The 13,386-nt window shown below is 52.3% G+C and overlaps 1 protein-coding gene across 7 annotated transcripts in view; it reads left to right on the forward strand.

The window, feature by feature from the left end:
- The window catches only part of MINK1 (misshapen like kinase 1), a 138,830-nt gene that overhangs the window by 101,992 nt on the left and 23,452 nt on the right, over nt 1-13,386 (forward strand). For 3 of the 7 annotated variants that reach the window (XM_077261617.1, XM_077261615.1, XM_077261616.1), the window contains 5 exons: nt 1,721-1,807; nt 11,014-11,205; nt 11,455-11,586; nt 11,985-12,245; nt 13,222-13,307. In XM_077261617.1, the coding sequence (XP_077117732.1) occupies nt 1,721-1,807; nt 11,014-11,205; nt 11,455-11,586; nt 11,985-12,245; nt 13,222-13,307 (758 nt within the window). The remainder of the gene's footprint in view (nt 1-1,720; nt 1,808-11,013; nt 11,206-11,454; nt 11,587-11,984; nt 12,246-13,221; nt 13,308-13,386) is intronic. The other 4 variants (XM_077261618.1, XM_077261619.1, XM_077261620.1 and 1 more) reach the window with 3 other exon arrangements.

Raw genomic sequence — 13,386 nt, forward strand, 5'->3', positions numbered from 1 at the left:
GGTGCATGAACAACAAAATCTTGCAAATTTTGTACCTTTGTGGCGAGATTATTCAAACCTGTAGCTACACTCTGAAGATCCATTTGAAACAGGTGAACACAGAGCCATTCAAGGATAAGAAGGAGAGAAAGAGAGGAAGGCTGCAGTATAGGCAGACTAGCAAGTGATTCAATTAAGAGCACACTCAGAACTAGAGGGGAAAAAAAAAAAAAAAAAAAAATTGTAGCAGACTTCTTTTTTCTCTCCTTTCTCAGCCAGTAATTTAACCCTTTTTTTGGGCCGGTCAAACTGTCATGATTCTCAATGGCGAGAGAACATAGCCCAGCATATATGAGAACTAGCTCTTGGAAGATGGAAACTATACTGACCATGAACTAAACCTGCCGCACAACTAGAAGTGGCCGGGTAGCATGCCTACGTTTTTTTATCCCTAGATGCCCAGCGCCAGCCGGAGAACTACCTAATCCTAGCAGAGGAAAAGACAGTCCTGGCTCACCTCTAGAGAAATTTTCCCAAAAGGCAGACAGAGGCCCCCACATATATTGGCGGTGATTTTAGATGAAATGACAAACGTAGTATGAAAATAGGTTTAGCAAAAATCGAGGTCCGCTTACTAGATAGCAAGAAGACAGAAAGGGCACTTTCATGGTCAGCAGAAAACCCTATCAAAACACCATCCAGAAATTACTTTAAGACTCTAGCATTAACTCATAACACCAGAGTGGCAATTTCCGCTCACAAGAGCTTTCCAGACACAGTAACGAAACAGCAGCTGTGAACAGGAACAAAATGCAAAAACACACAAGGACAAAAGTCCAACTTAGCTGGGAGTTGTCTAGTAGCAGGAACATGCACAGAAAGGCTTCTGATTACATTGTTGACCGGCATGAAACTGACAGAGGAGCAAGGTTATATAGCGACTCCCACATCCTGATAGGAGCAGGTGAACAGAGGGGATGATGCACAAAAGTACAATTCCACAAGTGGCCACCGGGGGAGCCCAGAATCCAATTTCACAACAGTATAGGTATGATGCAGGGTATGGCTGCATGGTAAGGTTAGATGTATGGCAAAGAAAATAGCTGCAGCTTGGAGGAGCACATGCATCTCATGAGATGTCACTGAAGCCTGTGTAATGCAAGTTCATGTATAAGAGAGAGAGCACATGTATGCCTGGGATGAACCCCGCGCGGCCTCGTGCATGCCTAGGAGGGCCCCTGTGCGGCCTCGTATATGCCTGGGAGGGCACCCGCGCGGCCTCGTGTATGCCTGGGAGGGCCCCCGCGCGGCCTCGTGTATGCCTGAGAGGGCCCCCGCGCGGCTTCGTGTATGCCTGAGAGGGCCCCCGCGCGGCCTCATGTATGCCTGGGAGGGCCCCGCGCGGCCTCATGTATGCCTGAGAGGGCCCCCGCACAACCTCATGTATGCCTGAGAGGGCCCCCGCACGGCCTCGTGTATGCCTGGGAGGGCCCCTGCGCGGCGTCGTGTATGCCTGGGAGGGCCCCCGCGCGGCCTCGTGTATGTCGTGTATGACCCCACCTTCTTGTCCTGTCTCCGTCGCCCGTGCTCTCCGTCACCCCGTGGTCTCGTCACCCCGTGGTCCCGTCACCCTGTGGTCTCGGTGTCTGTGCTCCTGGGCACTCTGCATGTAATCTGGCCGTGCTCCCTCTGGATCTCTCCCAGCTGTCTCTTGGCTCTCTCTGCATCTCTCCTTCTCTAGGAATATATCAGACAGAAGTTAGAGGAAGAACAGAGACAGTTAGAAATCCTCCAGCAGCAGCTTCTGCAGGAACAGGCCCTGTTACTGGTAAATCAGCTCCTCTGTCGGCTCTTGTAGTGCGGCCTCTCCTTGTCACTAACATTTCCCCGTACTCCTCTGGTGGTACACCGTATATTACAGCGAGTCGCCACAGGGGTTCACTGAACACTGTGCTAAATACTCAGACACCCCCCGCTCTATACTGTCACACCCCTCCTGTATATAAACATTCTGCACCACACAACCACACCCCTCCGGTGTATATCCACCCCCTACTACTACACCGTCACACCCCTCCTGTATATATCCACCCCCTACTACACCGTCACACCCCTCCTGTATATATCCACCCCCCTACTACACCGTCACACCCCTCCTGTGTATATCCACCCCCTACTACACCGTCACACCTCTCCTGTATATATCCACCCCCTACTACACCGTCACACCCCTCCTGTATATATCCACCCCCTACTACACCGTCACACCCCTCCTGTATATATCCACCCCCCTACTACACCGTCACACCCCTCCTGTGTATATCCACCCCCTACTACACCGTCACACCCCTCCTGTATATATCCACCCCCTACTACACCGTCACACCTCTCCTGTATATATCCACCCCTTACTACACCGTCACACCCCTCCTGTATATATCCACCCCCTACTACACCGTCACACCCCTCCTGTATATATCCACCCCCTACTACACCGTCACCCCCCTCCTGTATATATCCACCCCCTACTACACCGTCACCCCCCTCCTGTATATATCCACCCCCTACTACACCGTCACACCCCTCCTGTATATATCCACCCCCTACTACACCGTCACACCCCTCCTGTATATATCCACCCCCTACTACACCGTCACACCCCTCCTGTATATATCCACCCCCTACTACACCGTCATACCCCTCCTGTATATATCCACCCCCTACTACACTGTCACACCCCTCCTGTATATATCCACCCCCTACTACACCGTCACACCCCTCCTGTATATATCCACCCCCTACTACACCGTCACACCCCTCCTGTATATATCCACCCCCTACTACACCGTCACACCCCTCCTGTATATATCCACCCCCTACTACACCGTCACACCCCTCCTGTATATATCCACCCCCTACTACACCGTCACACCCCTCCTGTATATATCCACCCCCTACTACACCGTCACACCCCTCCTGTATATATCCACCCCCTACTACACCGTCACACCCCTCCTGTATATATCCACCCCCTACTACACCGTCACCCCCCTCCTGTATATATCCACCCCCTACTACACCGTCACCCCCCTCCTGTATATATCCACCCCCTACTACACCGTCACACCCCTCCTGTATATATCCACCCCCCTACTACACCGTCACACCCCTCCTGTATATATCCACCCCCCTACTACACCGTCACACCCCTCCTGTATATATCCACCCCCTACTACACTGTCACACCCCTCCTGTATATATCCACCCCCTACTACACCGTCACACCCCTCCTGTATATATCCACCCCCTACTACACCGTCACACCCCTCCTGTATATATCCACCCCCTACTACACCGTCACACCCCTCCTGTATATATCCACCCCCTACTACACCGTCACACCCCTCCTGTGTATATCCACCCCCTACTACTACACCGTCACACCCCTCCGGTGTATGTCCACCCCCTACTACTACACCGTCACACCCCTCCTGTATATATCCACCCCCTACTACACCGTCACACCCCTCCTATATATATCCACTCCCTACTACACCGTCACACCCTTACTGTATATAGCCACCCCCTACTACACCGTCACACCCCTCCTATATATATCCACTCCCTACTACACCATCACACCCTTACTGTATATAGCCACCCCCTACTACACCGTCACACCCCTCCTGTATATATCCACCCCCTACTACACTGTCACACCCCTCCTGTGTATATCCACCCCCTACTACTACACCGTCACACCCCTCCTGTATATATCCACCCCCTACTACACCGTCACACCCCCTCCTGTATATATCCACCCCCTACTACACCGTCACCCCCCTCTTGTATATATCCACCCCCTACTACACCGTCACACCCCTCCTGTATATATCCACCCCCCTACTACACCGTCACACCCCTCCTGTATATATCCACCCCCCTACTACACCGTCACACCCCTCCTGTATATATCCACCCCCCTACTACACCGTCACACCCCTCCTGTATATATCCACCCCCTACTACACCGTCACACCCCTCCTGTATATATCCACCCCCTACTACACCGTCACACCCCTCCTGTATATATCCACCCCCCCTACTACACCGTCACACACCTCCAGTGTATATCCACCCCCTACTACTACACTGTCACACCCCTCCTGTATATATCCACCCCCTTACTACACCGTCACACCCCTCCGGTGTATATCCACCCCCTACTACTACACCGTCACACCCCTCCTGTATATATCCACCCCCTACTACTACACCGTCACACCCCTCCTATATATATCCACTCCCTACTACACCGTCACACCCTTACTGTATATATCCACCCCCTACTACACCGTCACACCCCTCCTATATATATCCACTCCCTACTACACCGTCACACCCTTACTGTATATAGCCACCCCCTACTACACCGTCACACCCCTCCTGTATATATCCACCCCCTACTACACCGTCACACCCCCTCCTGTATATATCCACCCCCTACTACACCGTCACACCCCTCTTATATATATCCACTCCCTACTACACCGTCACACCCTTACTGTATATATCCACCCCCTACTACACCGTCACACCCCTCCTATATATATCCACTCCCTACTACACCATCACACCCTTACTGTATATAGCCACCCCCTACTACACCGTCACACCCCTCCTGTATATATCCACCCCCTACTACACCGTCACACCCCCTCCTGTATATATCCACCCCCTACTACACCGTCACACCCCTCCTATATATATCCACTCCCTACTACACCGTCACACCCTTACTGTATATAGCCACCCCCTACTACACTGTCACACCCCTCCTGTATATATCCACCCCCTACTACACCGTCACACCCCTCCTGTATATATCCACCCCCTACTACACCGTCACACCCCCTCCTGTATATATCCACCCCCTACTACACCGTCACACCCCTCCTATATATATCCACTCCCTACTACACCGTCACACCCTTACTGTATATATCCACCCCCTACTACACCGTCACACCCCTCCTATATATATCCACTCCCTACTACACCATCACACCCTTACTGTATATAGCCACCCCCTACTACACCGTCACACCCCTCCTGTATATATCCACCCCCTACTACACCGTCACACCCCCTCCTGTATATATCCACCCCCTACTACACCGTCACACCCCTCCTATATATATCCACTCCCTACTACACCGTCACACCCTTACTGTATATAGCCACCCCCTACTACACCGTCACACCCCTCCTATATATATCCACTCCCTACTACACCATCACACCCTTACTGTATATAGCCACCCCCTACTACACCGTCACACCCCTCCTGTATATATCCACCCCCTACTACACTGTCACACCCCTCCTGTGTATATCCACCCCCTACTACTACACCGTCACACCCCTCCTGTATATATCCACCCCCTACTACACCGTCACACCCCCTCCTGTATATATCCACCCCCTACTACACCGTCACCCCCCTCTTGTATATATCCACCCCCTACTACACCGTCACACCCCTCCTGTATATATCCACCCCCCTACTACACCGTCACACCCCTCCTGTATATATCCACCCCCCTACTACACCGTCACACCCCTCCTGTATATATCCACCCCCCTACTACACCGTCACACCCCTCCTGTATATATCCACCCCCTACTACACCGTCACACCCCTCCTGTATATATCCACCCCCTACTACACCGTCACACCCCTCCTGTATATATCCACCCCCCCTACTACACCGTCACCCCCCTCCTGTATATATCCACCCCCCTACTACACCGTCACACCCCTCCTGTATATATCCACCCCCTACTACACCGTCACACCCCTCCTGTATATATCCACCCCCTACTACACCGTCACACACCTCCAGTGTATATCCACCCCCTACTACTACACTGTCACACCCCTCCTGTATATATCCACCCCCTTACTACACCGTCACACCCCTCCGGTGTATATCCACCCCCTACTACTACATCGTCACACCCCTCCTGTATATATCCACCCCCTACTACACCGTCACACCCCTCCTATATATATCCACTCCCTACTACACCGTCACACCCCTCCTATATATATCCACTCCCTACTACACCGTCACACCCTTACTGTATATATCCACCCCCTACTACACCGTCACACCCCTCCTATATATATCCACTCCCTACTACACCGTCACACCCCTCCTATATATATCCACTCCCTACTACACCGTCACACCCTTACTGTATATATCCACCCCCTACTACACCGTCACACCCCTCCTGTATATAGCCACCCCCTACTACACCGTCACACCCCTCCTATATATATCCACTCCCTACTACACCGTCACACCCTTACTGTATATATCCACCCCCTACTACACCGTCACACCCCTCCTATATATATCCACTCCCTACTACACCGTCACACCCTTACTGTATATATCCACCCCCTACTACACCGTCACACCCCTCCTGTATATATCCACCCCCCCTACTACACCGTCACACACCTCCAGTGTATATCCACCCCCTACTACACCGTCACACCCCTCCTGTATATATCCACCCCCTTACTACACCGTCACACCCCTCCGGTGTATATCCACCCCCTACTACTACACCGTCACACCCCTCCTGTATATATCCACCCCCTACTACTACACCGTCACACCCCTCCTGTATATATCCACTCCCTACTACACCGTCACACCCCTCCTGTATATATCCACCCCCTACTACACCGTCACACCCTTACTGTATATATCCACCCCCTACTACACCGTCACACCCCTCCTGTATATATCCACCCCTTACTACACCGTCACACCCCTCCTGTATATATCCACTCCCTACTACACCGTCACACCCTTACTGTATATATCCACCACCTACTACACCGTCACACCCCTCCTGTATATAGCCACCCCCTACTACACCGTCACACCCCTCCTGTATATATCCACCCCCTACTACACCGTCACACCCCTCCTGTATATATCCATCCCCTACTACACCGTCACACCCTTACTGTATATAAACACCCTGCACTATGGTCACACCCCTCCTGTATATATCCACCCCCTACTACACCGTCACACCCCTCCTGTATATATCCACCCCCTACTACACCGTCACACCCCTCCTGTATATATCCATCCCCTACTACACCGTCACACCCTTACTGTATATAAACACCCTGCACTATGGTCACATCCCTCCTGTATATAGCCACTCCATACTACACCATCACATACCTCCCTGTATATCGACATCCTGCACTACAGTCACACCCCTCCTGTATATAAATACATTCTACTACGGTCACACCCCTCCCTGTGTGTAGACACCCTGTACTAAAGTGTCACGCCTCCTGTATATAGACACCCTGTCCTACACCGTGACACTCCTCCTGTATATAGACACCCTGTACTACACCGTGACACTCCTCCTGTATATAGACACCCTGTACTAAAGTGTCACCCCTCCTGTATATAGACACCCTGTACTACACCGTGACACCTCTCCTGTATATAGACACCCTGTCCTACACCATGACACCCTTCCTGTGTATAGACACCCTGTCCTACACCCTGACACCCCTCCTGTATATAGACACCCTGTCCTACACCGTGACACCCCTCCTGTATATAGACACCCTGTCCTACACCATGACACCCTTCCTGTATATAGACACCCTGTCCTACACCGTGACACCCTTCCTGTATATACACACCCTGTCCTACACCGTGACACCCTTCCTGTATATAGACACCCTGTCCTACACCGTGACACCCCTCCTGTATATAGACACCATTTCCTACACTGTGACACCCCTCCTGTATATAGACACCCTGTCCTACACCGTGACACCCTTCCTGTATATAGACACCCTGTCCTACACCGTGACACCCCTCCTGTATATAGACACCCTGACCTACACCATGACACCCTTCCTGTATATAGACACCCTGTCCTACACCATGACACCCTTCCTGTATATAGACACCCTGTCCTACACCATGACACTTTTCCTGTATATAGACACCCTGTCCTACACCATGACACTCCTCCTGTATATAGACACCCTGTCCTACACCGTGACATCCCTCCTGTATATAGACACCCTGACCTACACCATGACACTCCTCCTGTATATAGACACCCTGTCCTACACTGTGACACCCCTCCTGTATATAGACACCCTTTCCTACACCGTGACACCCTTCCTGTATATAGACACCCTGTCCTACACCATGACAGCCCTCCTGTATATAGACACCCTGTCCTACACCGTGACACCCCTCCTGTATATAGACACCCTGTCCTACACCGTGACACCCCTCCTGTATATAGACACCCTGTCCTACACTGTGACACCCTTCCGGTATATAGACACCCTTTCCTACACCGTGACACCCTTCCTGTGTATAGACACCCTGTCCTACACCGTGACACCCTTCCTGTATATAGACACCCTGTCCTACACCGTGACACCCTTCCTGTATATAGACACCCTGTCCTACACCGTGACACCCTTCCTGTGTATAGACACCCTATCCTACACCATGACACCCCTCCTGTATATAGACACCCTGTCCTACACCGTGACACCCCTCCTGTATATAGACACCCTGTCCTACACCGTGACACCCCTCCTGTATATAGACACCCTGTCCTACACCATGACACCCTTCCTGTATATAGACACCCTGTCCTACACCATGACACCCTTCCTGTATATAGACACCCTGTCCTACACCATGACACCCTTCCTGTATATAGACACCCTGACCTACACCGTGACACCCCTCCTGTATATAGACACCCTGTCCTACACCATGACAGCCCTCCTGTATATAGACACCCTGACCTACACCGTGACACCCCTCCTGTATATAGACACCCTGTCCTACACCATGACACCCCTCCTGTATATAGACACCCTGTCCTACACCATGACACCCCTCCTGTGTATAGACACCCTTTCCTACACCGTGACACCCCTCCTGTATATAGACACCCTGTCCTACACCATGACACCCCTCCTGTATATAGACACCCTGTCCTACACCATGACACCCCTCCTGTATATAGACACCCTGTCCTACACCATGACACCCCTCCTGTATATAGACACCCTGTCCTACACCATGACACTCCTCCTGTATATAGACACCCTGTCCTACACCGTGACACCCCTCCTGTATATAGACACCCTGTCCTACACCATGACACCCCCTCCTGTATATAGACACCATGTCGTACACCGTGACACCCCTCCTGTATATAGACACCCTGTCCTACACCGTGACACCCTTCCTGTATATAGACACCCTGTCCTACACCGTGACACCCCTCCTGTATATAGACACCCTGACCTACACCGTGACACCCCTCCTGTATATAGACACCCTTTCCTACACCATGACACCCCTCCTGTATATAGACACCCTGTCCTACACCGTGACACCCCTCTTGTGTATAGACACCCTTTCCTACACCATGACACTCCTCCTGTATATAGACACCCTGTCCTACACCATGACACTCCTCCTGTATATAGACACCCTGTCCTACACCGTGACATCCCTCCTGTATATAGACACCCTTTCCTACACCATGACACTCCTCCTGTATATAGACACCCTGTCCTACACCGTGACATCCCTCCTGTATATAGACACCCTGACCTACACCGTGACACCCTTCCTGTATATAGACACCCTGTCCTACACCATGACAGCCCTCCTGTATATAGACACCCTGTCCTACACTGTGACACCCTTCCTGTATATAGACACCCTGTCCTACACCGTGACACCCTTCCTGTATATAGACACCCTGTCCTACACCATGACAGCCCTCCTGTATATAGACACCCTGTCCTACACCGTGACATCCCTCCTGTATATAGACACCCTGTCCTACACCGTGACACCCCTCCTGTATATAGACACCCTGTCCTACACCGTGACACCCCTCCTGTATATAGACACCCTGTCCTACACTGTGACACCCTTCCTGTATATAGACACCCTGTCCTACACCGTGACACCCTTCCTGTATATAGACACCCTGTCCTACACCATGACACCCCTCCTGTATATAGACACCCTGACCTACACCGTGACATCCCTCCTGTATATAGACACCCTGTCCTACACCGTGACACCCCTCCTGTATATAGACACCCTGACCTACACCGTGACATCCCTCCTGTATATAGACACCCTGTCCTACACCGTGACACCCCTCCTGTATATAGACACCATTTCCTACACTGTGACACCCCTCCTGTATATAGACACCCTGTCCTACACCGTGACACCCCTCCTGTATATAGACACCCTTTCCTACACCATGACACCCTTCCTGTATATAGACACCCTGTCCTACACCGTGACACCCCTCCTGTATATAGACACCCTGACCTACACCGTGACATCCCTCCTGTATATAGACACCCTGTCCTACACCGTGACATCCCTCCTGTATATAGACACCCTTTCCTACACCGTGACACCCCTCCTGTATATAGACACCCTGTCCTACACCATGACACTCCTCCTGTATATAGACACCCTTTCCTACACCGTGACACCCTTCCTGTATATAGACACCCTGTCCTACACCGTGACACCCCTCTTGTGTATGGAAACCCTGCATTACACCCCTCCAGCCTTGTACACATGGATTGTAGCGGAGGTTCGTTTCCCGGAGTGGCGCTTCTCTGGAGATCTCTGTAGGATCCTGCGTCCTAGAGAAGGCAGATATTAGGCTGGCGCTGTCCTTTCCTGTGATTTCCACACTGCCGCCCTCTCGTTTCTTCCCCTGACACCCGTGCTGTTTATTACTGTAGGTGATGCCCTCCGCCTCCCTGTCCATGTGTTGTATCCGGTGTATAGACACTGAGTCCCCTAGTAAAATACTCCACTATACCCAGTGTATGTGTTTGCACCCTGTTGCTCTCCCGGTGTCGCTCACGCGCTGAGCTCAGCTTTATCTGGGCAGGAGTACAAGCGGAAGCAGGTGGAGGAGCAGCGTCAGTCGGAGCGCCTGCAGCGGCAGCTACAACAGGAGCACGCTTACCTCAAGTCCCTGCAGCAGCAGCAACAGCAGCAGCAACAGCAAGAAAAGAAACCCCTCTACCACTACAACCGGGCCGTCATGAACCCCAGCGAGAAGCCCGCCTGGGCTAGAGAGGTATGCCGCCGCCTCCTTGCCACATTTACAGGCAGATCGCTGATGCCCAATCATGGTGACAGATCAGTCAGGCGATCCTTGCACAACCCCCGTCTGCTGTAGGTAAAGCCTCAGTAATTTTATCGTTGTCGTCTCCGTTTTCTGATTTCAGGCTGGGCGCTTCTTCTATTTTTCACATTTCGGGTTTTTTGGGGGGTGCGGGTTTTCACCAGCAATAAGATCCACAGGTTGTAAATGTATTTTCTACAGGTGGAGGAACGGTCGCGACTGAACAAGCAGAACTCGCCACTCTCTATTACAAAGCTCAGCTCGGTGGAGTCCTCCGGGACCCCCAATCAAACCCCTCCATCACAAAGGCCGCTAGACCTCCAGGAGCATAAGGTAAGTGGGGGAGGGGCGACAACTCCATTTAAAGGGCCATATTAAGCCATCAGTAGATGGACTCCCATTATAGATGTATAGGGAGGTCCTCGTCATTTGTTCACCACCCTAAACTCAGCCCCCAACACATATTTCATTGTGACCTCCGGGATTATCACCTTCAGGCTAGAAGGGCTGCAGTGTAAAGCATGGTGACAGACAGGGCAGCACTTCATAATGGATCTGAGGCTGGAAATCTTCGTGCCTCCTTAAAGGGACGGTCTATGGATGTAATCCCGAGAGTTCTCGGCACTTCAGATCCGGCTGATAACAGGGACTAATAGACTGCACACGGCTTGGATCCTGCCTCAGTAGCTTTGTAGCTTCGCCTTTCATTCATATCTTCATCCATTCCTCAGCCGCTGCGCACCGCCGTCACACCGCAGGCCCGCGCGGCCCTGAAACCCAACCCCCGGCCCAATTCCCTACAGGACCCGCCACCGGTGCCCATCATCAGCCGTCAGCCCGTCACTGCCGCCGCTGCCATGATGCCCCCTGCCTCCCGGCACCAGGTAGTCCGTCAGAGCTCCGACCCCTCCCCGGAGGCGCTCGTTGTACCCTCGGCTCGGCCAGACAGGGGCCCCTGGGTGAAAATGGAGCCAGATACCCCACCTCCACAGGTAAAGGGGGTGAAGAGAAGGACGTCAGTCAGCAGGCCTGTCACCTCTCGCTCCGTTCTAACCTTCCTGAGCGCCATCACTGCGCTGCTTTATACTGTCCATATCACTACTTATCTGTCCCTGGGAAAGCTGGGTGTCACCAGACTGTCCGCTCTGGCAGTGATCTCTCTTCTGCTTCAGCATAACTAGATACGTCTGCTATGCAGGGCTCTGGGAAAGCCACTGGACGGTCAATGTGGCCTCCCTTGTGTCTGCGTCTCTGCCTCACTAGACTGCTCTATCCGTCAGGGCTCTGGGAAAGTTGGGTGACTACCAAATGGCCATCAATATACCTTCCAACATAGACCTCTTGTACTCTGAGCCTGCCTCATTATGCAGCAAATCCTCCATTGCTCCCTCACGGCATGGCAGATGCACCATATTCAGTAGTCTGGGAAAGCTGGGTAATGACCGTCATTACAGCTCCCTTCAAAACCTTGCCGGACCAGTGAAGAGCAGATGTGAGTAGTCATGCAGTGACTGCGTCCACTGCCATCTTGTCAGGATACTGAGAAAGCTGGATGGCAAACATATGGCTGCCCTTGCACCTCACAGAGAGGAGTCTGACACCCAGCTTTCCCAGAATGTACAGCAATTTGGTGGTCACCCAGTTTTCCCAGACATTAGGTGACTCAAGGACTACTCTGGGCTCCACTTTTCTCTGGGTTCGCGGACTATAAATGGCTGCCGTCACTAACCTCTACTCTGCTTTCCACGGCTCCCGACCGTTCTTTAACCTGATGAGCCATCTGCACTCGTCTTCTTTCTCTCGCTGGGTCTCCAGTGATTTCTGGGCTTCCTCCATCTCTCTTGTTCTCTCTAGTACTCCTGTCACATCCAGAGCTGCCGCTGCCCTCCACACTACATCTTCCACAATCGCGATTGCAGCTCTGGATGTGACTGGAGTGGAAGCTCACCGCATCGGTTACTCCTCCAGGTTCCCCAGAGGACAACGTCCATAGCCACCGCTCTGAACACAAGCGGATCCGGAGGTGGCCGACCAGTCCAGGCTGTGAGAGCCAGGTGAGCCGCCGTGGGGTCTTCTTCCCCGTGCGTGTCCCCCCTACCTGCCAGCATGGCATCTGATGACCCTCTCTCTTGT

The sequence above is a fragment of the Ranitomeya variabilis genome, chromosome 5, assembly GCF_051348905.1.
Source record: "Ranitomeya variabilis isolate aRanVar5 chromosome 5, aRanVar5.hap1, whole genome shotgun sequence".
NCBI classification, from domain to species: domain Eukaryota; kingdom Metazoa; phylum Chordata; class Amphibia; order Anura; family Dendrobatidae; genus Ranitomeya; species Ranitomeya variabilis.